Source organism: Pongo pygmaeus, chromosome 13, assembly GCF_028885625.2.
Source record: "Pongo pygmaeus isolate AG05252 chromosome 13, NHGRI_mPonPyg2-v2.0_pri, whole genome shotgun sequence".
Lineage (NCBI taxonomy): Eukaryota > Metazoa > Chordata > Mammalia > Primates > Hominidae > Pongo > Pongo pygmaeus.
In genome coordinates this window covers 29,789,986-29,817,586 of record NC_072386.2, presented here as the reverse complement: position 1 = coordinate 29,817,586, position 27,601 = coordinate 29,789,986, and the positions used below count along the sequence as shown (strand labels likewise).

Sequence of the window (27,601 nt, the reverse complement as noted above, 5' to 3'; positions counted from 1 at the left end):
GTTTAGGTTATATTAATATTATAATAACACGAATGTTTAAAAACAATTTATCTAAATACTATTTTACATTTGAAATATTAATATATAATTTGAAAAATCAAAATGAAATCCAGAGAGTTAAGCAGAAAGTTTTTTTTAACATAAGATTACATTATAAAGGGTCTTTAAATATTTTTTCTTTGAAAAGACAAAATTAATTTTAAAAAAAGTTTAGATCCAGCATGACTGTCAGCTGAACAGAAGCTGATCAGTCTTCAAATATCATAGTATTTTTTTCTCAATGAACAACTGAAAGAGGCAAAATTTCAAATATATTTTATTCAAAATTCTCCATTTAGGAGAAAAGATATATAACAATGTTTACACATGCTTTAATAACTTATTTCACTGTACAACTTACATTCTGTATAACAGTACAATAAACCAGCCAAAGAAAATAACCAGTTAGCACTTAAATAAGAATCTACCATGTAAAAAACATAGTATGGGACACTACAAGGTAGTATTTATATATTTTTTAAATGACTGAGCTACAGTACAACAGTCATCTAGTTCAGTGGTTGTCTAAAAAATCAAGCTGTCCACATCTTTCTGATTCATGATGGGAAAGCTATTACGACCTTTCACATTAGAACATGTCATTTTGTTGTGTAAATTTGGTAGGTGGGGGTCAGAAGGGCTCTATTACCTTTATCCCTTTCTTATAAATATATTTTCCCTTTTATGTTACTTCCAGAATTTTAAATAAAATATTTATTTGTGTTTGTGTAACTACAATGTCAATATTGTGTTAGAATTATATTAATCAGTTATTTTATAGCCAGCAAAATGGTCCAAACGCATTAAGGAAACAAAAGAAACAGACAACTTAGCTCTGCCAAAGTAGCACCTAGAAAAACAGCACTTCAGTAAAATTTCTCCTGCTATTCCTTATAGCCTATTACAGGCAAATAGCAACAACTTCAAAAACATAGGCAGAAATGTAAGAAGGAAGTACTCAAGGAACTATTTTCTGTTTCTGAAAAAAAGATCTTATTAGTTAGTATATTCTCTAATGCATTTTATAATCTCAGAGTTACAATGATTGCCAAAGCAGGTACATGGTAAGACTTAGCAAGAAGAAAACAAGATGAAAATGACTGACCAGTGAAATCTGAACCTGTTCCAAGTAATTAGATTTTCCAAGGAGAAAAAAGGCACAGGAGGTGCACATTTCAATTTGGCTCAAAAATAATGAAAATTAATTTAAAAAGTTGGCAACAACTACTAAAACATAAAATACAATTTCCTTTTACAGAGCTCAACTACATAGAATATCAACAATAGCAAGAACAATAAAACAAACAAAACACCCTAACTGTGGTTCACCAGGAACAGGGACTATAGAGAACTATTAGACATTTCTACAGACTGAATCCCGGGGACTAAATCCACAAAGTAGGATCTAATAATCAATTCCAATTAAACATCTGCTTGATCAATTTTCTTTCTAAAGCTCATCCTATGTTCAAGCTCACTTTCTTTCTGTGGAACTGAAATCATTTAAAGGCTCTAGTTTTCAGTTGACTGCAGAAGTAGTACAGTAATTCTACACACCAAAGAATGCCAAAAGATAGAAAGTCAACTATCTGTAAAAGTCAACTCAGATTTCACCTTGACACATGTAAACCATGAATCATGTATTTCAAAAAAACAGTAGTTGTGGTCAAGTTTACATCCTATTATTATATCTTTAAAAGACAGCAATAATATTTATTATATTGTAAACATAGGTCTGTATCCCAAAAGCATAAATCTAGGAAAAGAGACATCCAATGTAATGATGCACCTGACATCCCCTCACAGACTCTTGTGAGAACTGTAGTGTAACTTACTTAACTGCAATTGCTGAGAGCAGAACCCTGGAGTATGATCCAGGGGAACGTTTCCCCACACCACTGAGCTACTTTAGCAGCGATCATGATTGTGATGGAATAGGCTTATTAAGTTACACATTTAAAAAGTCATTAGAACATCTCGTTCTTGCACACTAGTGTAGAAAGGTCTTCCAAAGATAAAAGAGTGTAGGCCTGGTTTAATTTTCTCAGCCAGAGCCATTATTATGTTAAGATCGCCCTCTGCTGTTAAATCAAGGTCTATCTTCAGGTTCCGAAGAGATTTAAAGGGCTTTTTTCCCTTCTGCCTAAAAATAATGGGGGAAAAAAAAAGCGCAAAAATTATGATATAGAAAATGTACAAAGGAAACAAAACAAAAAAACAATGTACAGAGGTTTTTCTTCCGTGTAGGAGTTTTACTCACGTATCGTCTTCTATGTATTTTATTAGTGTCAAGGCTTTTCTGTGAAGGACAAGTAGAAACTGTGCAAGGAAAGTACTCCTGAGAGATAAACCAGGTTTCAGCTGAAAGACCTGCAGGGAGAGGAACCATTTCAATACATAATTTGCTCGCATTCTACTTGTACAGCAGTTTCTATGACAGTGTTGACGGTGCTTGGCAGACAATACACACTAAACATCTCCTTAACCATTTCCACTGATGCCCCCTAACAGGAGTGTGGTATAGAAGCACTAGGTGTAGGAACAATCTGATTTTTTTTTTTGAGACGGAGTCTAGCTCTGTCACCAGGCTAAAGTGCAGTGGCGCGATCTTGACTCACTGCAACCGCCACCTCCTGGGTTCAAGCGATTCTCCTGCCTCAGCCTCCCAAGTAGCTGGGATTATAGGCACACGCTGCCATGCCCAGCTAATTTTTGTATACTTAGTAGAGACGGGGTTTCACCACGTTGGCAGGATGGTCTCGATCTCCTGACCTCGTGATCCACCCACCTCGGCCTCCCAAAGTGCTGGGATTACAGGCGTAAGCCACCATGCCCAGACAATCTGACAGTCTTTAGAAGTTTTCTAATTTATCTTTAAAAATGCATTCAAATTTTGCATTCTACTTCAGAATACATCCATGTTTACTTCACTATTAAAACTCATACATAAGTTAAATTTCATATTACTTAATTTTTTCTGCCCAAATCTTCAAATAACATTGAAGCTCCTAGAAGATGAGCCTATGGTTTTGAGACATTCATACACCTGTACTTTTGCAGGGGGTGCAGTGGGTGGGTCGGAGTAGAATGTGTGCATATGATGAAGTGGAGAGTGGGAGGGATTTTATTTCAGCTTGAGAAGCATGAAATTCCAGGCCTATGAATCTTCCTTGAACTTAGCAATATGTCACAGACCACATAGATCTCAATCCAAAATTTCTAGTAAACATAAGGATCTCATTATTTCAAAGCTTTATCTATGATACAGTTTCCTGGCCTGATCCCCAGAATGTTATTGTAACAACACTGTAATATATTAAGAAATAAGTTCCATATAATCTACAATTTCCTTCAACTGTGTAATTAAGTATTTTTTAAAAGAATGAAACAATAAAGATGTTATTTAAATAAGTACACTATGTTTCAAAAATATTTTTGACTCAATTCAGGCAAATAAACAACCTCCCTTTCTCAAAAAAAAAAAAAAAAAACTTACTTGAGTTATAGGTTAATGCTTGAATTAAAATGTTTGTTGTTTGATGTATGGAATGCTGCATCCTTAATTGTTAATATACAGGCTCTTCCCCATTAATAAGTCAAAAGGAAAAATCATTTAGACACTTTAGAAAGACCAGACACTACAAAAAGCACCTAATAATACAGATTAGGACTCAACTCTTAATTCTATCATGTTTTATAAATGTTAAAATATATATAAAAAATATATTATACTCTATTTGTCATAGAGTATATGTTATATATTTTACGTATCATATATAACCTATACTCTACATAATAGGGTTTAAGTTTATAACTTTTTTTTTAATATATAAACATATATATATATCCTACAATGCTGGTAATATGTATATACACTTGTACTATATATACACACACACACATATATATACTTGTACTACATATATAGTACAAGCATTGTAGGATATATATATGTATATATTATATCTGTAAAAGCTAACTCAGATTTCACTTTGATACATGTAAACCACAAATTCTATGTTTCAAAAAACAGTAGTTGTGGTCAAGTTTATATCTTATTATTATATCTTTAAAAGATAGCAATAATATTTATTATATTGTAAACAAAGGTCTGAATTCCCAAAGCATAAATCTAGGACAAGAGGCAACCAATATAATGATGCACTTGACATCCCCTCACAGACTCTTCTGAGAACTGTAGTGTAACTAACTTAACTGCAATTGCTGAGCAGAACTCTGAGGCGTGATCCAGGGGAATATATAGAGAGAACAGGCATTGTAGGATATATTAAAAAAGAAAACATGTCATATCATTCACTCTGACAATCTCAAGTTCAACATTTACCTGATCCAGGAAGGCTTTCACTAGAGTGTCTCTGTGTAAGACATCTTGAAAAATATTCCTGAAGAAAAGAAGGAAATGAAGAAAAGAAAAAAGTTCAAATGTTGAAATGGCTATATAATGCTACCTTCCACAATCCCTCACTTGAGCCAACATTTTAAGTTCTTATAAATTGATATTACATATAAACATATTTGTAAGAATATAGATGTATATATTTGGAGATACAAAATATACATTCATTTATTTACTCAAGGATATATTTACATTTTACTGGTGTTTGTCAGGCTAATATGTAATTTTTCCTCTAAAGAATATAAGCAGTCCCCAATAAGGGTATGTATGTATCTATCAATCTATTTTACTACTCTCATCTTTTAAAAAAAGTAGAGACCCTTAGGCAATTAATAAATAAAACTACCAATTCTTGCCATCTCAAAAACAAAACAAAAAACAAACCAGCAACAAAAATAAGCCACCACCATCAAAAACCAAAACAAACCAAAAAATGTGAAGAAAAATTTGCGTGAGATTAGAGAACACACTCTGATGATTATCCACTGGGTTTGCCTCAACAAGCCCACCATCTGTAAGTAACATGAACCAACTATCCAAGAAAGTACTACCTACCTTGGCAACGACCAGAGTGAGAAGTAGCAATATAACGGCCACTTAAAATAATGTGTGCCTAACACAGCACCTAGGATATAGTAGGTGCTAAAGCAAACACACAAAGGAACAGGACTATTTATTCCCTTCCCAGGCCCCACCTCCCTTTCATCTTTTCTCTTCCATTTTCCCTAGGTTCTACTCAGGCCAGAGGGGTAAGAGAACATTTAATAAGAGAAGGAGTTTTTAACTGAAAGTGGTAGGGATCATCCTATACCTGACCAGAGGGGCAAAAAAACAGAATGGGTATGTGCAGAAGCAAACAGGAAGGTAGTTCAAGTTTCCTAATCTTAAGAAACAAGTGTACCACACTACAGAAGAAAGAAACCGTAAAGGGGGAAAATATCAGCATTTCATCATTATTGACTGGGCACTGATAGTGCCCCTTCTTGGGCTCTGGAAAGAGAATAAGGCTTATATTTAAGTCGAGTGGCCTTATTATACCTGTTCCACTGAATGAGTATCTTTGTCATAAGTGAATTAGATAAAGCAAGGTGTTAAAAAAGAACATTTCCATTTGTTTGTGTCATCTCTGATTTCTTTCAGCAGTGTTTTGTAATTCTCGTAGAGATCTTTCACCTCCCTGGTTAGCTGGATTCCTAGGTATTTTATTCTTTTTGCGGCTATTGTGAATGGGACTGTGTTCTTGATTTTGCTCTCACTTTGGAAGGTGTTGGAGTATACAGAATGCTAAAACTTTGCTGAAATTTTTAACAGATTTAGGAGCTTCTGGGCAGAGACTATGGGATTTTCTAGGTACAGAATTATACTGCCTGCAAACAGAAATAGTTTGACTTCTTCTCTTCCTATCTGAATGTCTTTCTTTCTTTCTCTTTCCTGATTGCTCTGGCTAGAACTTCCAGAACTATGCTGAAAAGGAGTGGTGAGAGTGGACATCCTTGTCTTGTTACGGTTCTCAAGGAGAATACTTCCAGCTTTTGCCCATTTGGTAAAATATTGGCTGTGGTTCTGTCATAGATGGTTCTTATTTTTTTGAAGCATGTTCCTTCAATGCCTAGTTTGTTTAGGATTGTTTCTGATTTTTCTTTTGAGACAGGGTCTCACTCCATTGCCCAGGCTGGAGTGCAGTGGCATGATCTCAGTTCGATGCAACCTCTGCCTCCTGGGCTCAAACAATCCTCCCACCTCAGCCTCCTAAGTAGCTGGGACTATAGGCGCATGCCACTGTACCAAGCTAATTTTTTTTTTTTTTTTTGTAGAGATGGGGTTTCACCATGCTGCCTAGGCTCATCTTTAACTCCTGGGCTTAAGAGATACGCCCACCTTGGCCTCCCAAAGTGCTGGGATTACAGGTGTGAGTCACTACACCTGACCTACTGAAGGTTTTTAACATGAAGGATGTTAAATTTTATTGACAACCTTTTCTCCACCTATTGAGATAATCTTGTGGTTTTTGTTTTTAGCTCTGTTTATGTGATGAATCACACTTATTGATTTGTGTATGTTGAACCAACCTTGCATCCCAGGGATAAAGCCTACTTGATCAAAGTAGATCAGCTTTTTGATGTGCTGCTGGATTTGGTTTGCTAGTATTTTGTTGAGGATTTTTGCATCTATATTCATCAAGGATATTGGCCTGAAGTTTTCTTTTTTCTGTTGTGTCTCTGCCAGGTTTTGGTATCAGAATAATGCTGGCCTCATTAGGGAAGAGTTCCTTCTCCTCAATTTTTTGGAACAGACTGAGTAGGAATAATACCAGCTTTTCTTTATACATCAGGTATGAAGAGATGACACAAACCCATGGAAAAACATTCCATGTTCATAGATAGGAAGAATTAATATTGTTAAAATGGCCATACTGCCCAAAGCAATCTACAGATTCAATGCTATTCCTCTAAACTACCAATGACATCCTTCACAAAACCAGAAAAAACTATTTTAAAATTAATATGGACACAAAAAGGAGCCCAAATAGCCAAAGCAATCCTAAGCAAAAAGAACAAATCCTAACAAAAAGAAAAAATGTGTGGAGGCATCACATTAGCCAATTTTATAATAAAAGGCTATAGCAATCTGAACAGCAGGGTACTGGTATAAAAACAGACACAGACCAACGGAGAATAGAGAGCCGAGAAATAAAGCCACACACCTACAACCATCTGATCTTCAACAAAGTTGATAAAAACAAGCAATGGGGAAAGGACTCCATATTCAATAAATGGTGCTGGGACAATTGCTAGCCATAGGAATTAGAGTGAAACTGGACCCCTTCCTTGTGCCATATACAAAAATCAACTCAAGATGGATTAAAGACATAAACGTAAAATCTAAAATTGTAAAAACCCTGGAAGACAACCTAGGAAATACCATTCTGGACATAGGCCCTGGCACAGATTTTATGATGAAGATGCCAAAAGCAACTGCAACAAAAACAAACACAAATGGGACCTAACGAGCTCCTGCATGGCAAAAGAAACTATCAACAGAGTAAAAGACAACCTACACAATGGGAGAAAAATATCTGCAAACCATGTATCCGACAAAGGGATATGCAGAATCTGGAAGGAACTTAAACTAATTAACAAGCAAAAAACAACCCACGCCACTACAAACTGGGCAAAGGACATGAAAATTTTTCAGAAGAATATATACACACAGCTAAAAAGCATATGAAAAAATGCTCAATATCACTAATAATTAGAGAATTGCAAATCAATTCTCTAGGAATGGCTATTATTAAAAAGTAAAAAAATCGCAGATGTTGGCAAGGTTGTGGAGAAAAGGGAACACTTATACACTGCTGGTGGGACTGTAAATTAGTTTATCTATTGTGAAAAGCAGTTTGAAGATTTCTCAAATAACCTAAAATAGAACTACTATTCACTCTAGCAACCCCATTATTCTATATATACCTAAAGGAATACAAATCGTTCTACCATAAAGACACATGCATGTGTATGTTCATCACAGCACTATTCATGATAGCAAAGACAGGGAATCAACCTAAATGCCTATCAATGGTAGACTGGATAAAGAAAATGTGATACATATACACCATGGAATACTATGCAGCCATAAAAAACAGATGGAGCTAGAGGCCATTATCCTAAGTGAACTAATCCAGGAACAGAAAACCAACTACCGCATGTTCTCACTTCTAAGTGGGAGCTAAACACTGAGTACACATGGACACAAAGAAGGAAACAGCAACACCAGGGCCTACTTGAGGGTGGGAGAAGGGTGATCAAAAAACTACCTATTGGGTACTATGCTTATTACCTGGGTAATGAAATCACCTGTACACCAAACCCTCATGACATGCAATTTACCTGTATAACAAACCTGCACATGTACACATGAACCTAAAATAAAAGTAAAAAAAAAAATTCCAGTGACCAATTTTTTATGTATTGGCAGTGACTGGAATTATTTTTAAAAGTTAAAATTAAAAATAACAAACATAATTAACATGTAAAAACATATACTTAAAAGTAAAATGAGTCTGTGACAATAGACTTAACAACACACAATCTAGTGGCTGAAAATACTATTTTTTGGATGATCAGCAAAATGAGAATAGCTGTCTAATTGTAGTTTGTCAAATCAGCAAAACAAACATAGCTGGCTAAAAATGATTAAGAAATGTTAAAATACACATACCTCCTCTAAAAAGCAAAACAAAAATACCAAATGGTTACAAACCCATTCTGCAGTTCACTAAATTTCCTCAAAAAAGCTCTCAAGCAACCAATCAAAAAACGGAAAAAATACTAAGCACTTTAGGAAAAAAGAAAATGTTTCAAGGCACAGATTAATTAGAAAACTTCTACATGTCTACCAAATTTACCAATATATAAAAACTTACTGACATGTAATTTCAGTTTGACCAATTCATTTTCTAAAACAATTCCCCTAATACTTTCTCAAGAACCAATAAAAACTCTGGAGAACTAGGAAAAAATGGGTCCTATATTAAGTCATCTTTCTGCACCTTGAGATATATAAGGCTGGGGGTCCCTTGAACAAGATGTTCCTATTCTATGCTTTTGGTTAACACTTAGTGTGTAATTACTGGTGCTCCACATGTCTGTTACCTAAGCTCAAACTGATTCTGTAGATACACAGGTCAGGCTTGTTTGCCCCAATTTTTCTATTGCCTTACACACTTAGACCTGGGTTATTACAGTTAACACTTACTGTTACCTTCTATGTGCCAGGCATTATTGCAAGCACTTTTTTTTTTTTTTTTTAATTAAATAAGACGGAGTCTCATTGTGCCCCAGGCTGGAGTACACTGGCACATCATAACTCCCTGTAACCTCAAACTCCTGGGCTCAAAAGATTCTCCTGCCTCAGCTTTCTGAATAGCTAGGATTACAGGCACACAGAAACACATTCCAATAATTCTTTTTTATTTTTTGTAGAGATGGGGTTTCACTATGTTGCCCAGGCTGGTCTGGAACTCCTGGCCTCAAGTGATCCGCCTGCCTTGGACTCCCAAAGCTCTGTTCTTATAGGCATGAGCTACTGTGCCTTTTTTCAACTGATAAAGGAGAACCACAAAAGTATACTATAATTCTTTTCCTGATTTCAGAACATTATTTAAGTGTTTACTTAGAGTTTTAGGATTATAGATTTATCATCATCATTTTTTTTTTTCAAGTTGGGTCCATGCTCAACAATTAATTATCATTATTTTCCTTTTGAATTTACTGATCAGACTTTTTTTTTTAAAAAAAATAAGAAGTGAATAACAATATAAAATACAAAGTAAAAGAATGTTCCATTAATATATTTTAACAGTTTTGCTGTATTTTATATTCATATGTCAAGAAAAAAAGACTTAGAATTATTTCTTTGATTTTGTTAATAAGTCCATTCAATAACTGTTATACAATAGACTATACACAATGTAGGGGCTGGGACTGTCTGGTTGGCCACTATTAATCCCAGTACCTAGAACAGTGCCTAGGAGCTCAATATACATTTATTAAACAAATAGTTAAATATTTACTTTAAGGGTTAATCTTACCTATTTTAGGGTAAACACAATTGTATGGAAAAAGAAGAACATTTAAGAAAAAAATGCTTGATTAAACGTTTCTTCAAGCATAATTCTGCTGGTAATATTTCTTTCTTTTTAAATGCAACTTCTGTTTTGTTTTTATTCGTAAAAGACACAATTTCATATTGCTTGACTACAGTACCAGCAGGCAGAGCATTACGTACAAATCAGGAGTAAAGCTTTCGTCAGTGTAGATGATCGTATCCTGAGCCATGTCTTCTTCTGAAGTGGCTCTCCAGAAGGCTGTCAGCTCGGATCTCATGTATCTACGCTGATTATAAATATGTTCATGACAGGGTGGCATCTGCTTCACAGTATTGACATCCACATCTATGTGTGTGGTGGGATATGGAGCGTACATGACTTGCCGGAAAGGCAGCACAAAGCTTCCAGTTGAATCCTGTCAAAATAAAAGGAAAATTTACTGTCTTACATGCCAAACGATATGAGTAATTGTTTTTTAATTTAAAAAAATGGTCTTTGATTTAGCAAATCTACCTCTAAAAATTTATCCTAAGAAACTATTCATGAGTGTGTGCAAAGTTTCGGTGACAGAAGTGTTCAGTATAGCATTGATTTCAATAGCAAAACATCAGAACAACCTAAGCATCCAAAGGAAGTGGTTAAGTAAATAAAAATGAATTTACTATTTAGCATCTAAAGATGAATTTGTTGAAGTTTGTGTTGATATTCAAAGAGGCTTAGAATCTGCTGTGAAAAAAGCAGATTAGAACATGCAGAGATGATCCAGTGGGGGTGGGAGTCTTAAAGAAAATACATGCAAAAGGGAAAAAAAGACTAGAAAGAGATATACCAAATATTAACAGTGGGTATTCACTGGATTTGAAATTACAAGTGTCTTTTAATTTCTTAATTATTCTATGCATCTTATTGAGTATGTATTTTTATAAAACAAATTTACTTCTTTCCTAATCAGTTGGGGTAGCCAGTTACCATGTAATAATAACCTACTGTGTATGAGGTACTGTGCTATATGCTATGAACAGAACAGAAGAAAGAGGCTATTTCCATTTTTTCACTATTATAATGCTGTGATAATGCTGTGATAATGTCAAAGGTATTTTCTGGAAAACTATATAATTTGTATTTGCATGGAGAACTATTAAATATTTTTTCATTAGATCATAGTTTTGAAATTTCCTCTAGGCATCTGGTATAGGTCCCTTTCAGAGCTAAAATTATATAATTAAATGAGAGGGTGCTGAGGAAACAAAAGTATTAAGCACTTTATTATGCCTTTAACAGAAGTTCTAATTTACAGATATGTGTAACTCAAATAGAAACTATGTTTCCTTTAACTAGTTTCTACATTTAAATACTATCATTCTGAGTTCATAGCAGCACATTATTGAAAATGCACAAAAGCCTAATATAACTTGTATTTGCAACAATTTTTAAATTTTTTTATTTCATTTTGCTGTGGCTACATCCTCAAGAAAGTAGTCACTACGAGACAATCACATAACCGTTAGGAAAGTTATTTCTTCACGTCTTGGGACTATAATTGAAATAACAATAATAGATTCAACAAGGTGAACAACTTTCTTCCCTTTAAGTATTATAAATAATTGCTAATTTGCATTTCTCTGTTTTTCTCCTTGAACAGTAGACTCAAATAAAAGAAAAATACACATTTTTTCTAATATATATTATATATAGAAAGATATATATTTTAGTACATATATATAGGAATTGCTTAAATCCTATATGCTTCTTAAAGATGTTTTAAAATTTTTTCAATAAAATTCAAATCTATTTAGTTAAAAAGAAACGATCTTATTTTAGATGTGCAACCTGATTTAAGCATGTGTTAAAAAAAAAAAATCCTGAGGCTAGACATGTAGGAACAGGGACCCACCTTGAACACAAAGGGTATTCTATGGTGTTTCACTGATGATACTAACTATAAATCCATAAGACATATAGTCTATGTGCAGAACTGTGTAAAGGAAGTCAGTCTCTGGGCATGTCAATATGAGATACATTAAATGCTAATATTTAAGATTTGTCTATAAAGAGTCTCAAAAATGATTTTAGAAAAACGGTTTCATTTGTGATAACTAGAAACTATACCTTTAGCAGGCCTTGTACAAAGAGCCCTGACTCATATTTAAATGATGATTCTGCTTCACATAACCTGGAGCATTTTCTCTCTGCTGGAGTCAGAAAAAGGCATAATGTTCTGACTATCTATAAAAGAAAATATTTTAGCATTAAAATATGAAGTAAAAAGACCACTGGTTTGCTTATGAAAGATATCTGAAATTTTAATTGTTATTATCAATAAAACATATCCTAAGAAATAAGTATTCTTTAGTCACCTGGAATCCATGGGATGTAACAGTTGTTGCTTAAAATAGGGATTCTGTGATCAAATAAATTTAGAAAATGCTTGGTAAATTTACTGTATGGCATCTCAAAACCTTTAACATTTGGCGACATACTGTGACTCTTCAGGTGAATTATATCATATGCAGACTTTCTCAGACTTATTTGACCATGGAACCTTTATAGCTTCTGTTTAGTGGGTCTACACATGAAATTCGTTGTAAGAAATAACAAAGAATGTCCAGATCCTCCAGTAAGAAGAGAATTAATTATTGAATTTGATTTAAAATAAGCAGGTCATTGGGTGGGGTTTAGAAATCTGATTCTAATAATATCTGACCTACAGCTCTATTAGGAAAAATAAAAAGGCATGTAACTATCTTGAAATTCAAACCATATCCACAGTTATTATGTTGAAGCAGTGGTTTTCAACCTAGAGTGGTGGCAACTTCTTTCTCAAATTAAAACAAGATAAAAGGTAAGCTATTCTCCCTCAAGAGGATGGAGGATGGGAAAAATGTTAAAAAAAAACAAAAACAAAAACAAACAAACAAAAAAACTCCAACTATGGAGCCTTTCTCCCTTCATAAAGCAGCTCGGCAGTCCCTCTGTGAACCTAAGGCTTTGGAGATCATAGATGGAAAGCCACCTGTTCGAGGTAACAGAAGGAATAAGGTCACTAGTCCGTAGATGCAATATAATGACAGAGGTATACTAAGCTCTCATAAATGGTTATATGAGAAATATAAATTAAGGCTCATGTAAATATACAAAGTAGCTGATTACAGAAAAAATAAATTATGAATATCTTTGTAAAGTATAATTTCCAACATATTTCCTATGTAAAACTTTTTTTAAAAAATTAGGTTTGCTAAAATTGAAGGATACACGTACTTATCTCTGAACTCTTTCTAACTAATGGTCAGTGAAGAAAAGTGCAAAATCCTTTAGTTTATTAGCTAATGCTTGGAAATGTAACTGTTCATTAATCCTTAATCAACTCAAGTAGCACTGAAGGAAAGGGTCAGAAACATTACTGAATAAAGTATAATCATCAATGACCACTTAATCCCAACAGCTCCCTAGAAGGGACAGATTTAGAAGGAAAGCCAAGACAATGAAATCAAGATGAATAAACAAATAACATTTCTTCAGAACTACTACCAAAAGTACATGACTACCTTCAGATTTGTTAAAGATAACATTGGGAAATAGAAGAGTAATTTTTTAAAAATATCTGATTTTAATATATTCTCAAAACCATTTATACACAACTGACACTGGTATTTATGAGCTATCAAAATAAACTGATAAATGATTCCTATTCAGTTTATTTCAAACTCACTGTTTACACAAGGTATCTTAGCAATTTGATGAGATCACATTGCCTCCTTATACTATTAGATCATTTTAATTGCAACCTACCATTTAAATGACAATCCATGATATATCATCAGTCTTAAAGAGTCAAATCATTTGCTAGATTATAAAATAAACTACCTTATTTACTTTATCTGCACTGCTACCTACTACAACGGAACAGCCACAGGTTTGCAAGTGTGAGCTGATGGCACTGTAAGTTAAAGAAAACAGATTAAAAACATTGCGTATAAAACAATTTAACAAACTAAAAACAAAAAAAGTAGGTGAGCTCTTCAAATAACTCAGAATAGCTTTACATGATAAACACCGAAGCTATAAGCACAATGTTATCTTTTATTTGTATAGGAACCTACATTTTCTAGAGACCTTTCACAGAAATTTTCTTATTGAGCCTTAAAACAGCCCAATTAGTTAGTAAAATATCATTTAATTAATGTATTTATTTATTGAAACACCATCATTTTATAGCTGAAGAAATTGACATGTAGAGACATTAAGTGACCTACTTAAAGTCAAATGGGATTTAAAATGATGTATGAAAGGCTGACACTGAACAGATACAGGACTAAAGTGCTTCTGATTCAAGCCATTAAGGCTCTTAGGTTAAACACACTCATGCCTCTGATACTCCATCATAAGCCTAAAGGAAAAGACTGTGAACATAAAAGTGAATACTTTATCCTTTTACTTCTCTTTTTTTAAAAGTAAAATTTCATGAAAATCTGTAACTGTGAAGAAACTTTAAAACAGAATATAAGATATACATGTAAAGCACCTAGTAAAGGAACTAACATGTAGGCACTCAACAAATATTGGCTATTTCTAGAAGAAATGTAAATAGGAAATGTTAGCTATTAGCTATTATTAAGTGTTTTTATGTTCCAGGCACTGTTCTAAGTGCTTTATATTATTTATCTTACTCAATGCTTATAACAACCCTATACATTAGGTACTATTACTATTATTGCCATTTTATAGATGAGGAAATAGGTGTATAGAGAATTCAGGTACCTAGCCCACGGGTACACAGCATTAATCCAGGGAGTCTGGTTTAAGGGCACAAACTCTTAAGTACTAAACTCCACTGCTGGATGGAAAAAGATCAGTATAAATAGGAATAATTTTGTTCTACGCCTAAATAACTTAAGTTCATCTACAGTACAACTTAATTTGAAAGGATTCTTTTAGCTTTAATGAGAAGTAAAACAAGAAACCAGAATCAAGCAAGGGGCCATGATTTCTTGTCTGGGATGGAAACTCAGTTTCTTTAAATAGCAAATGGAATAACACCAAATATATTATAGAAATATAATGAGTGAAAAATAACACAAATTTAACAAAAATAACACAGTTCAAATATGTAATGTTGTCCCTAGAACAATCTAAGTAGATAGTCTGTTATTTTCTTTCTTCCAAATCTTGTCATAGGTGAATATAAGACATGTATCTGCTTCATCCAGCTTTTATGAAAAGAAAAATTCTTACTTGAGAAGAAAGCCTTCATGACAACTGTCACCAATATCATCATCATTGAGTACTGTATCAGCTATCTAAAATGCATCAAAAAATAAAAAAATTAGTCTGGCTGTAACATAGTGTTGAAATAACACTTTTAATATACAAGTTTTCTGAAGTATGGATTCAATATAACACACTGCCTTCATTTCCGAGAATCAAGACTCCCCATAAAACAATCTCTGTGCACTACCATAAACTTTCAGAAGAACAAATGTGAAAGCTGGTCAATCAGGTTAAACAATTTTTACAAGAACAACTTCCTCTTCTGAGCTGTCAGAATCAGGAGACTAACCTAAATGACAAAATCAGAAAACAACACGAATAGTTTCCTAAAGGTATCTCTTAACACTCATAGTGTGTGATTCAAAACGTCCTCAACAAATGATTAAGGAAACTACATTTGTGACTATAAGTAAACTTCCCTTAATGGTTACTGCTCTGGCACACAGTTTTGTTTCAAAAAGTACTACATTAAATATTAATTGCTCCTATAAGAGCTGGGATCCTCCCACTTTTAGGAATTATAAAAGTAATGAAATAAACAAAATAAATTTAATTTTGTCATCACTGATCAAAAATGCCTCTGTTTTGCCATAAAATCCAGGATTTTGTGTGTGCTTATTTGCTAAAGTGGCTAATACTGTATGTGAATAGTATATATGACAAAGTGCTTAGTATTAAAATTAGAATATTAATAATATACATAATAATACTATAACCCCAAAAAACTGATAAAGGGTATAATTGCTCTCATTTAAACTTACATCTATTTCTTCAGGAACACTGTGTGATTTCATAGATGAAAGCAGTTCCATTACAGGAATCACTTCTCCAGTAAGCATTGGAATAATACTCTGACCCTGCACAATAAAGTGACACGAAGTGAAGAAAATCACATAATATGATAGAAGCTGGGCAATAAAAAATAAAAATAACATCAAACAATAACATTCTTTGATGAAAATACTTCATAATTTGTTCAAACACAGTATCAAACAAGTCTACTACGTGTTTAAAGGATTTATATGCAATCCAAAGCTCACTTTTCTTTTTTCTTTTTCTTTTTTTTTTTTTGAGATGGAGTTTTGCTCTCGTTGCCGAGGCTGGAGCGCAATGACGTGATCTCAGCTCACTGCAGCCTCTCCTGCCGGGTTCGAGTGACTCTCCTGTCTCAGCCTCCCAAGTAGCTGGGACTATAGGTGCCGCCACCACGCCCGGCTAATTTTTGTATTTTTAGTAGAGACGGGGTTTCGCCATGTTGGCCAGGCTGGTGTCAAATTTCTGACCATGCCCGGCCCTAAAGCTCACTTTTATTCTTTAGAGAGTATAGAATCATTGGTTTATCGTTTACTGTTATATGCAATGATTAAGTCATCATGCCTCTTTTAGAAAAGATCTCCTTTAAAATTTGAGATAAAAAAAATTTGTTAATTAAAGGTCATCAATATATTTCATATTTAAAAATGAGGAAAACCAAGCACAAAAAGACTTTGAAATCCTTACCAAATAGGTAAGGAAAACTTGAATCAATACCCAATCTCCATATTCATAAAAGTATAATCTACCCAAATGCAAATCAAAATCAGCACATGTATTTTAAGAATCAATAAAACAGAAAAGTTCCCTTTAGAGCTATTTCAAGATAATATTACTACTTATTACATCTTGAAATTGTAATTTTGAAATTTGTAGTTTATAGAATCAAACCGAAAATTCAGTGTAACACATCACAAATGCAAAGTGTCTCAAATATGGGTGGTCCCTCATTTATTCACTACCACCACCAGTCTCATCAGTTTTGTGACCAACTTGGGTAAGTAAATTTTTTGAGATATAAATGAAATTGTCAAATGTCTGTGAATTTTTAGCTAAACATATTTTTTAAATCATACATTATTTAAGATGAATTTAATACTTGTTGTTTTTCCTCACTTATTTTATGAAATGATTTTACTCAAAGTCCTCATAAGCATCTTTAAGTTAGAATCTCTGTCAGACCCAGGGCCATTTTTGGAGTAACTTTAACCAGTTTTTCAGAGCCCCATATTATTAAGTTGCTTGAGAATTTAAATGTGATGCTACTTCTGGAAGTTTTATCCTAAGCCATACGCCCATTTCCATAATGCTGAAAGTTTTATTTAAAAAAAATCATCCTTTAGTAACCTCCACAACTAACTAGTCACCGTTTTTAGTTTTTAAAGTAATAATTATCATGCCTGTTTACAATTACAATTCACACATTCAATCTAACAAGAATAATGACTAGATCCGTGCTAAATTTCCTTCCCTGTGAAGCAATTTTATCAGATGACAGCTACAACTGAAGTTGTTTCAAACTAATGCATCATCCCCAAACAGTATTGTTCAAAATAAAGTCGTGAGATTTGCAAGAACTCAATCAAAAGGCAACTCCACCTTTTCAGGAAGAATAATTTTGGGAAAATATTTCCTCTTAGGTTTAGGCATACATAGTATTTCATTCACAGTATCTCAGACATTATCAGTATAAGTGAAAGAATAGCCTCACTGAAGCTCAACAACACCAAAAAAAAAAAAAAAAAAAAAAAATTCCTACAGGGCTAAATACAGAAGAGGCTCTAAAAGAAAATCTCTCAAGTTTCTATTCCTCCTTGTACTTCTCGAACTTGAACTTCTCAGCAGTAGGATAACATTTTTAAGACAAGCACTTAAAAGAGAGACCAAAATTCATTAATAGTAGTCAACTTAAGTAAAGGTTTCTGGTTTGAAAAAACAAAATCCCAGTAAAAGCAGAATTTTACTTGGTTCTAAGTTTCCTCAACTTGCGATAAGTCTACTTAATTAGTCTACTAATAACTAGTGGGTTAGAGGGTGCTGAAAGTTACCCCATTCCTGGGGACCCTGCTTATTGACCAGCAAATAAGGACTGGGATTCTTTGGGTAAAGGGAAATCTTTTTTTGTCAAGTCAGACCTTTACACAGAATAACTGTCTCTGAACTGGAAAGCTATCTACAAAAGTACAAACATAACGAAGGAGATCATTGTATTGGGTTCTGTATTATGGCCATGTATTTTCACAAGTTTTTTTTTTTTAATTACTTTTTTAAAGTATCATCTGTCTCATTCATGCTAAAAAGAAGCAAATAAAGGCAAAACAGCCATGTTTAAAATATCGGAGTTTTACAAGGAGCATTGAGGGTCACCCACAAGAGGAAATGGAAGTAAAAGTGAAGAACTCTTTCTTCACTGGAGATTCTCCTTCAAAAGAACTTCTCTGCTTTACACTGAAATAGTCTGTACTTAGTTTCTGCAGGGGAAGCCACACCCTTGTAACCATGCTTCTCAAACTCTAGTGTCTGTTCTTCAGAGGCATTCAAAGCCAAGGGATAAACATGGCACATTTTCCTAGAGGAGAGGGTAAGAAATATCATTGACAAATTTTAATATTAAAATTGTTATGGAACAAAATGTAAATTGCATGAGTCTTAACGATACAACATAAGACTTAAAAGAAATATTGTGTGGACCTGGGCCTATACCCCAGACAGATACCTTAGGGGTACATATGCTCTCCTTCTGTTACAGCTACTTCTAGGGAAAAGTTCGACAAGTAGTACCTTAAAGAACATATCACAAACAATTTTTTTTATTTTTACTACGAACAAGTTATCCAAAATTTATTCTGGGCAAACAGAAAAAAAAAAGGGAGCAAATATTAATTTGTAGATGCAATTACTATTTTCCTTTGTTTACTGATTTAACTCTTCGGGTTTAAGATATGGAAATCTTCCTCCAGTTTATTCTGTACAACTGCATAAAAGCTCCATTAAGGCTTACTCTGTATGTCTCCAAGGCCTTGACAAATGTAGCCATCAACCTTATACAGATACATGCTGTGAGAAAAACATTTGACAGTATGCAATCTGCATATACCTGATCTTCCGTTCTCTCTGTGCCTTCTAAGATAATCTTCTGGACATTTTCTTGTCTTTCCTGAGCAAGAGAAAATTTATTTAAAAAAACAACCCACAACATTTTGATACTTGCTTATTTTTCAATAGACATGTTCTTGTGTAGTAATTTAGTTCACAAGAAAAATACTTTCTACTTTAGGGAAAAAATGGGGGCAGGGGTAGGAAATTAACCCAACAAATGCATGTTCTCATAAACAATACAAAATAAAATCAAAACAACCTTTATTCTGCAGTAAAAAAAGACAACTTCACAGAAAACAGTCAATGTAACATCTGCATAGTTTCAAAAAGGAAAAGAATGACTTGCACTTTTCAAATTAAACATTATGATGTTGTTTAAAAGATTCTCCCGATTTTAAGAGTTTCATAATGTGAGAAAAAAGGAAGTAAGCCTGCAAACATAGTAAAAACTTATTCTTTTAAAAGATATTATTTTTCCTTACTATTGGGCAAAAGCCTTTTAAAATTAGTAATGCTTAATGGACTTTCAGGTTAGTATCAAACTGGAACACAGGAAGGAGAATTCAATGTGTTCTTTAGATACACCAAAACTATACTGAAATGTAAATAACATTATATATTCAACTACAGGATTTAGGGGAAAACAATAATTTCTGTAAGATTAAAAGGAATTCTCTTGGGAACCATTCCGTTCAACCTCCTCATTTTATGAACCTGGGAACTTGGCAAAGAGGTTAAAGAGACCAAAGGCTACATGACCAACAGCTTAGGAAACTATTACTTTGAACTGTTGTACTTACACATAGTAGTAAGCGAAGGACAGAATTGTGCAACGAAAGGGAAATAAAAGGTATTAGAGTCAAAGGCTCCCAAGAAGAATCCAGGATCTAAAAGTTTCTTTATTTGTCTAAGCTTTAGCTTTTCATCTGTAATGTAGAGCTACCATTTCCTACCTTCCACAGTTAATACGAAGATGACAGGTATCAGACCAGATGTATTTGTATCTAATAGGGTAAATGCAAAATAAATAACATCTATTGTTTGATGTTCACTGCATATAATTAAAAAAATAAGATTTATATGTATCAGAAAATAAGCTTTCAACAGATAGGTTAACATGATTAATAAGCTGAAAACTCACTTACCTTATGCATCCATATTCTTCCTTTCCGGATTATATGTGTTAATCTATCAACACACACTCTATGAAGTGGGAGGTAGAAACTAAGTTCTGTCTGTGGAAGTATAATTGATAGTCCATATGTGCTGCGATCCCCATTCCAGTTTCCATCAAAGATTAATGAAACAATAATCACTCCCTTTTCAGACAAGACAAAAAACTTTACATCTATAGCACCACTCTCTGCATTTCGAAGGATTTCTCCATTTAGAGTGTGGTTGGCAAGAAAAGTTATTTCTCCATCACTGAGAAGTAACTGTTCTGTCTTTGGAGCCCAGATGTGCCTTACTCTAGGACCAAGAATATTGTCCCAGTAAGCAAAAGTAGCTGCTAATAAAGGTGATTCGCCACTTAAAGCAATCTCTGTCTTGGCAACAGCTGGAGACGGTGGTGGGCAAAGAGTCGACATCACTGCATTCCAACTGTCACATTATCCAAATGCTCCGGAGATATCTAAACAATGAAATATAAAACCAAAGATTAGGTTCAGCAATTTAAAGATATCCATCAAAACCCCAAATGATTTAGACATATTTGGTTTGTCCTCTTAAGTCAAAGATGTGGAATCTTGTTATCTCCTATCAGGATAAAGACATTCAACTAACACAATAGGTGCACATTAAATGTTTGTTGATATGATCATTTTACAAGACATAGTAACTTGTTACTTATATTCAGGGCATATATTTAGAAATTCAAAGAAATAATGAACTAAAAAAAGGGGTTTACACTGGTATTAAATGTCACATACTAAAGCTCATAGAATAGACCAGCAGTATCCCCAAATATCCAGTCCATGTGCAATTCTAGTATGACTGGAGATTTGGCCCCTAACCCATAGCAACTAAAAAGGAGAAAAACAGGAAGGGAAAGGCTCAGCTAGAGACTGACACTTGTGGGTTGAATTGTGTCCCCCAAAAAGATATGCTCAATTCCTAACCCTTGGTGTATGCGAATGTGACCTTATCTAGAAATAAGTGTAATCATGTTAAAATGGGGTCATACTGGATTAGAGTGGGGCCTAATCCAATAACTGCTGTGTTTATAAGGAGAGAGATTTGGAGACACAGAGACAAAGGGTAGACAGCCATGTGAAGACAAAAGGCAGATAATGGATTGCTGAAACTACAAGGCAAGAAAGGAACACTCAGGATTGCTGGTAACCACCAGAAGCCAGGAAGAGGCAAGGAAAGAGTCTTCTCTCTTGAAGATCATGCCCCTGTCAACACTTTGATTTCGGACTTCTAGCTTCTAGAATTGTGAGAGAATAAACTACTGTTGTTTAAAGCCACTCAGTTTGTAGTGCTTTGTTACAGTAATCTTAAAAAAGTAATACAACACCTAACAACAGAAATACTTTAAAGCTGCTAAAAGGTCAAAAAAAAAAAAAAAAAAAAAGACATGGAAATACCACAAGTCTGGAGCCATAACAAAAAAATGGGCAAACAGTCCTGTATCCTCAGTGAACTCTCTGGTTATGAGAATACTGAAGCCCGATCCTGATGTTTAAAACGACATTGAAATAGCAAGACAAAGATAAATATATTTAATATGCTAGCCAAGAAACCAATACAGCATTGCATTGCAATGAGAGTTCTACCTAAATGGCTAGAATTTAAAAGCTTTAGTTATTTAGAACACGTAGAAAACAGAAGGGATAAATAGGGCCTGTTCAAGCCTTTGAATTTAATGAGAAAACAGACATGATAAGAAGAACATAAAAGCTCTCATCCAAGACAGAACCCAGGGCTCTTGGTCCCCTTGCTCAACTTGTACATCTTAATCCACATAAACATATCACTCTAAAAAGGTACATCCTATGTGATATTAATGTAAAACAAATCATTCTTGCAAATACAGTTATGTGCCATGTAACGTTTCAATCAACGGTAGACTGCATGTATGATGGTGGTCCCATTAGATTACAATGGACCTGAAAATATGCTATTGCCTTAGTGACACTGTAACCATCATTAGGTCTTAGTACAATTTTGCAAGTTATTTAAAGTATAGCACATACAGTTATTACAGTATACAACACTTGATAATAAACTACTACGTTGCTGGTTTATGTATTCACTATACTATGCCTTTTATTGTTATTTTAGAGTGTACTCCTTCTACTTATTATTTTTTTTTAAGTTAAATGTAAAACAGCCTCAGGCAAGTCCTTCAGGAGGTATTCAACAGAAAGCACTGATATCATAGGAGGTGACAGCTACCTGTGCGTTATTGCCCCTAAAAACCTTCCAGTGGGACAAGATGTGGAGGTGGAAGGCAGTGATGTGGAAGGGAGTGATACTGATGATCCTAATCCTGTCTATGCCTAGGTGAAAGTGTGTGTGTTTTAGTTTTTAACAAAAATGACTAACAAGTAAAAAAAAAATTAAAAATAGAAAAAAGCTTCTAGAATAAGGATACAAAGAAAAAATATTTTTGTATAGCTATACAATGTATTTGTGTTTCAAGCTAAGTATTTTAAAAGTTAAAAAAATTTAAAAGTTTACAAAGTTAAAAAGTTATACTTTTTTATTGAAGAAAAACTGTTAAGACAAGTTTGGTGTAGCTTCAGCGTACTGTGTTTATGAAGTCTACAGTGGTGTACAGTAATGTTCTACGCCTTCACATTAATTCACCACTCACTCACTGACTCACCCAGAGCAACTTCTAGTCCTGCAAGCTCCATTCGTGGTAAGTGGCCTATACAGGTATACCATTATCTTTTATACCATACTTTTACTGTACCTTTTCTATGTTTGCATATATTTAGATAAATACCACTGTGTTAACAGCTGTCTATAATATTCAGTACAGTAACAGCCGTACAGGTTTGTGGCCTAGGAGCAATAGACTATACCATATGGCCTACGTACATAAAGGCTATACTATCTAGGTTTGTGTAAGTACACTCTATGATGTTTGCATAATGACAAAATCGCCTAATGATGCATTCCTAAGCAATGTGTGATTGTACTATAATTGAAGACTTGTTATCTAAGACTGAAAGTAAAAAGAATTACAATTTCATCTAAGCAAGTCTAAAACTGTGAAGTCTATTTATAATAATAGCAATACAAAGCAGCTAATAGGCAAACTATGATATACCTATCTTTGCCATATGATTGCTTTGGGAGCTAACATTTGATCTGTAAATGTATGACAAAGTAAACAATTTTACTTCAAGAATTTCATCCACATCTTGTCAAGGGAGTTCAGTCTGATGGAAAGCAATGACTTCTATTTACAGAGCATTAGATGATTGCTTTTATCATATTACGAGTAGGCATACAGAGCCTGGCAAAACAGTTAACTCTAAGTATGTACAGAAATGGTTGAACACAAAGACAGTTTTAACACATGTATTTTTAATTTCAAAAATTCATTTAGGTAATATTTACTTTTAAATATGTTGTATCAATTTAATAGTCTTAAGAGACAGCATTGGATATAAGCTGTACAGCTTCTTTAAGATATCCACTGTTCTTAATACAATTTAAGCAGTCAGTTTACAATGATCAAATATAGGAATGTAACCTGAATTGAAATGGTAATGACACTACTGCTGTCATAACTAACAACAGCAAACTGGAGGCCAACATAATGAATTAACATACAACCATGAAATTATATTGTAAACATATTTTTCTTTCATTCTTTTAGGTTAAAAAGATGGATAATCATAAAGGCAATATTACAACTCTAATATTTCATCATTAAACTGAAAATAAAAGTATTTCCTAAAACAGAACTGAGCCCTGGAGCAAAATCTGATGGAATTACAGGGAAACTTTTTATCACGTTGTGAAAATTGAACTATTATACTGCTAGTTACACTCTCACTCCTAACAGAATAAGAAAAAAAAAATGGGCCGGGCATGATGGGTCATGCCTGGTATCCCAGCTCTTCGGTAGGCTGAGGCAGGTGGATCACCTGAGGTCAGGAGTTCAAGACCAGCCTGGCCAACATGGTGAAACCCCACCTCTACTAAAAATACAAAAAATTAGCCGGGTGTGGTGGCGGACACCTGTAATCCCAGCTACTCGGGAGGCTGAGGCAGGAGAATCTCTTGAACCCGGAGGGGCAGAGGTTGCAATGAGCTGAGTTCGCGCCACTGCACTCCAGCCTGGGCGACAGAGAGAGACTCTGTCTCAAGAAACAAACAAACAAACAAACAAAACAAAGAATAAGAAAGAAAACGAAGGACAAAGATCATACTGAATTGCTTAGTTTTAAATCCTACCAAAAGAAATAGCCTGGGAAATGTAATGTCACAGAGAAGTATAATTAGGAGAGCTGTACAATTACTTTACTAATGCTTGAAGTCATCGTCTTTGGCGAGAAAAATCCATACATGCAAATGCAGCTGAAAAAAATCAGCTCAAAACCAATAGTTGTTTATGTACCTATTTTACGTACATGTAGTGCTGTCCACTCCAGAGAGTTACCAAACATTAGCGTCTTTTGAGGGAAGCCAAGATTCAAATTGAGCAAGACAGTGGCTTGCTCACAGGGTTCATGAGAGGTTTCCCAATACACTTTCTGGAAATAATCCCATATATGCAGACATGATTACATTAATTAACATCTGCTAAAACTGCTAGTAGAGTGCTAAGTTTGAGGTTTTGCTTTTTCTTCAAACGTTTGTTAAAAAATCAACCATCTCTTCCCTGATTGGTATTTAGAAAAGGGGTTGGTCCACTGCTATTGTAGTGAAAATTCTACGATCATAAAGCCCTCACTTCTTGTTTTTTAGAGACAGGGTCTCGTTTTGTCATCCAGGCTGGAATGCACTGGCAGGATCATAGCTCCCTGTAACTTCAAACTCTTGGGCTCAAATGACCCTCCTGCCTCAGCCTCCCAAGTAGCTAGGACTACAGGTGCACATCACCACGCCCGGCTAAGTTTTTTAATTTTTTGTACAGACAAGGTCTACGTTGCCCAGGTTGAGCTTGAACTCCTGGCTTCAAGTGATCCTCTTGCCTCCGCCTCCCACAGCTCTGGCATTACAGGTGTAAGCCACCTTCTCCAACCTGGCTCTCAATACTTGTAATCATGCTGTTTATTTTCTCCCAGCTCAAAGAGAAGCAGGATCCTAAACCGTCCACTTTCCACAACAGGAGCTGCCCAGTTCAAGGACAGTGAACTGTTTACAGTACCAGAAAGTTCACAACACTTTCTCAATCTTCAACATCAGGAAAGACTGGAAGGTGAAGTTCATATCACTATCTGGCCATTTCTCACAGTTCCAAGTTTCTCAGACAATAGGTAGGCTAACCTAGTCCTCCTGGGAACTACCTAATTAACGTAGAATAGAACCCAAGCGCAGACTTGAAAAACAGAAGTCCTCCTTGGTTTACTTTGTTTCTCTGAAAGCAAATTTTGGAGTGCCAACATAGCCAAACAAAATATTTTATCAACTTCATAAGTTGCTTGTAATTTTTTCCTGGAGCAGATAAATGCTGGCTTAGTGAACAATCTGGAATGTGGTAATTACTCTCGTTTTTGCTTCAGATGTACTACCAGCATGAAGCAGTTTCCAACCGATTCAGGGTTTTCCTAAAGTGACAGGGCTTGGCAGAGGTGGTGACAACAGTGCCCGTGTCAAATGACACCGTATTTCAAGTATTCTGACTCCAGGTTATTAATATCCCCTATATGATAGTCTTGCTTCTGTGATATTCACAGATTATGTTAAAAGTTTCCTAAAGTCTGAGAAAAATCACATCTAACAGTATCTTTTTTTTTTTTTTTGATCCTTTGTACAAAGTAGAAGTAATGCCAGACAGATTATGTACCCTTGTTGTGAAAAACTGGTGCATGGCAACAGTTTGAATAGGAAATTACCAACTGTCACAACCAGGCAACTACTCTCCCAGAGCCTAACATTCTCGATTGCATCTGAAAGGGCCACCCCTCCTGGGAAAGTGCAGGACCTCCCTCCTGTTTCTGAATACAAAGCCTGGTGGTGTTCATCCCGGCCAGATCGACCCAATGTGGACACGGACATGTAATCTGTGCACTTCTTTAGGCAACTGATTACCATCAGTCAAGTGATGCCCAAGTCACAATAGTCACTTCCTTTAAGCAAGTCTGTGTCATCTCGGAGCTGTGAAGCAACCAGGTCACGTCCCACAGAATGAGGAGTACACCGACTTGCATTGCTGCCCTCATATGCAAGTCATCAGCACCCTCTAGAAGCTTGGGCTGAAATTCTGCAAGCGTCTCCACACCCCCATCGCATCCCGCATGATATCCTCGCCGGCAGGGACCGTCTCGGGTTCCTAGCGAACCCCGACTTGGTCCGTAGGAGCCGCGCGCCGCCCACCCTCTGGCCTCCCCCAGGCGAGGCCTCTCAGTACCAGAGGCTCCTTTCTCTCGAGCCCGCAGCAGCAGCGCTCCCAGCGGGTCCCCGGGAAGGAGACAGCTCGGGTACTGCGGGCGGGAAAGCACGGAAGAGGCCAGATCCCCATCCCTTGTCCCTGCGCCGCCGCCGCCGCCGCCGCCGCCGCCGGGAAGCCCAGGGCCCGGATGCAGGCAATTCCACCAGTCACTAGAGGCGAAACCCCGACACCCAGCTTCGGTCAGAGAAATGAGAGGGAAAGTAAAAATGTGTCGAGCTCTGAGAAGAGACCTCGCTGCTACCCGCGCCTCTTCCCGGCAGCCGAACCCCAAACAGCCACCCGCCAGGACGCCGCCTCCTCACTCACCCACTCGCCACCGCCTGCGCCTCCGCCGCCGCGGGCGCAGGCACCGCAACCGCAGCCCCGCCCCCGGCCCGCCCCCGACCCCGGCCCGCCCCCGGGCCCGCCCCGACCACGCCCAGGGCCCGGCCTCTAGCGCGCGTCTCCTGAGCTCCAGAGCTCGCTACAGGCTGCGGTTGTTTCCCTCCTTGTTTTCTTCTGGTTAATCTTAATCAGGTCTTTTTTTGTTCACCCTCAGCGAGTACTGTGAGAGCAAGTAGTGGGGAGAGAGGGTGGGAAAAACAAAAACACACACCTCCTAAACCCACACCTGCTCTAGCTAGACCCCGCCCCCCAAAGAGAAGGAACCGGGCAGCAGGGACGGCTGACGCACCAAGCGTCATCTTTTACGTGGGCGGAACTTGTCGCTGTTTGACGCACCTCTCTTTCCTAGCGGGACACCGTAGGTTACGTCTGTCTGTTTTCTATATGCGATGAC

General features: G+C 35.7%; 1 protein-coding gene across 4 annotated transcripts; it reads right to left on the bottom strand.

Moving 5' to 3' along the window:
* Window positions 1-299: 299 nt before the first annotated feature.
* On the bottom strand, window positions 300-27,202 carry C9orf72 (C9orf72-SMCR8 complex subunit). 4 transcript variants are annotated; one of them, XM_054502237.2, is made up of 11 exons: window positions 27,130-27,202; window positions 20,387-20,874; window positions 19,240-19,299; window positions 16,091-16,186; window positions 15,294-15,358; window positions 13,926-13,998; window positions 12,171-12,287; window positions 10,241-10,476; window positions 4,385-4,442; window positions 2,300-2,409; window positions 300-2,182 (listed from the first exon to the last, which is right to left on the bottom strand). In XM_054502237.2, the coding sequence occupies exons 2-11, from the start codon at window positions 20,828-20,830 to the stop codon at window positions 1,996-1,998; spliced, it is 1,446 nt and encodes a 481-aa protein (XP_054358212.1). In that variant the 5' UTR covers window positions 20,831-20,874; window positions 27,130-27,202; the 3' UTR covers window positions 300-1,995. The 4 variants fall into 4 exon arrangements, with proteins under 4 accessions (XP_054358212.1, XP_054358213.1, XP_054358211.1 ...); XM_054502238.2 differs by having other exon boundaries at window positions 300-2,178; XM_054502236.2 differs by lacking the exon at window positions 27,130-27,202 and adding an exon at window positions 26,782-27,121.
* Window positions 27,203-27,601: the final 399 nt, after the last annotated feature.

What these genes read in the sequence shown, in the direction of transcription:
- C9orf72 (XM_054502237.2), bottom strand. Translation starts at nt 20,830, where the DNA reads ATGTCGACTCTTTGCCCACCACCGTCTCCAGCTGTTGCCAAGACAGAG. An exon ending in GTGCAGATAAAGTAAATAAG is followed by an intron (nt 12,288 to 13,925) that starts GTAGTTTATTTT and finishes TTTCTTTTATAG; the next exon opens with ATAGTCAGAACATTATGCCT. An exon ending in TGAAAGCCTTCCTGGATCAG is followed by an intron (nt 2,410 to 4,384) that starts GTAAATGTTGAA and finishes CTCTCCCTGCAG; the next exon opens with GTCTTTCAGCTGAAACCTGG.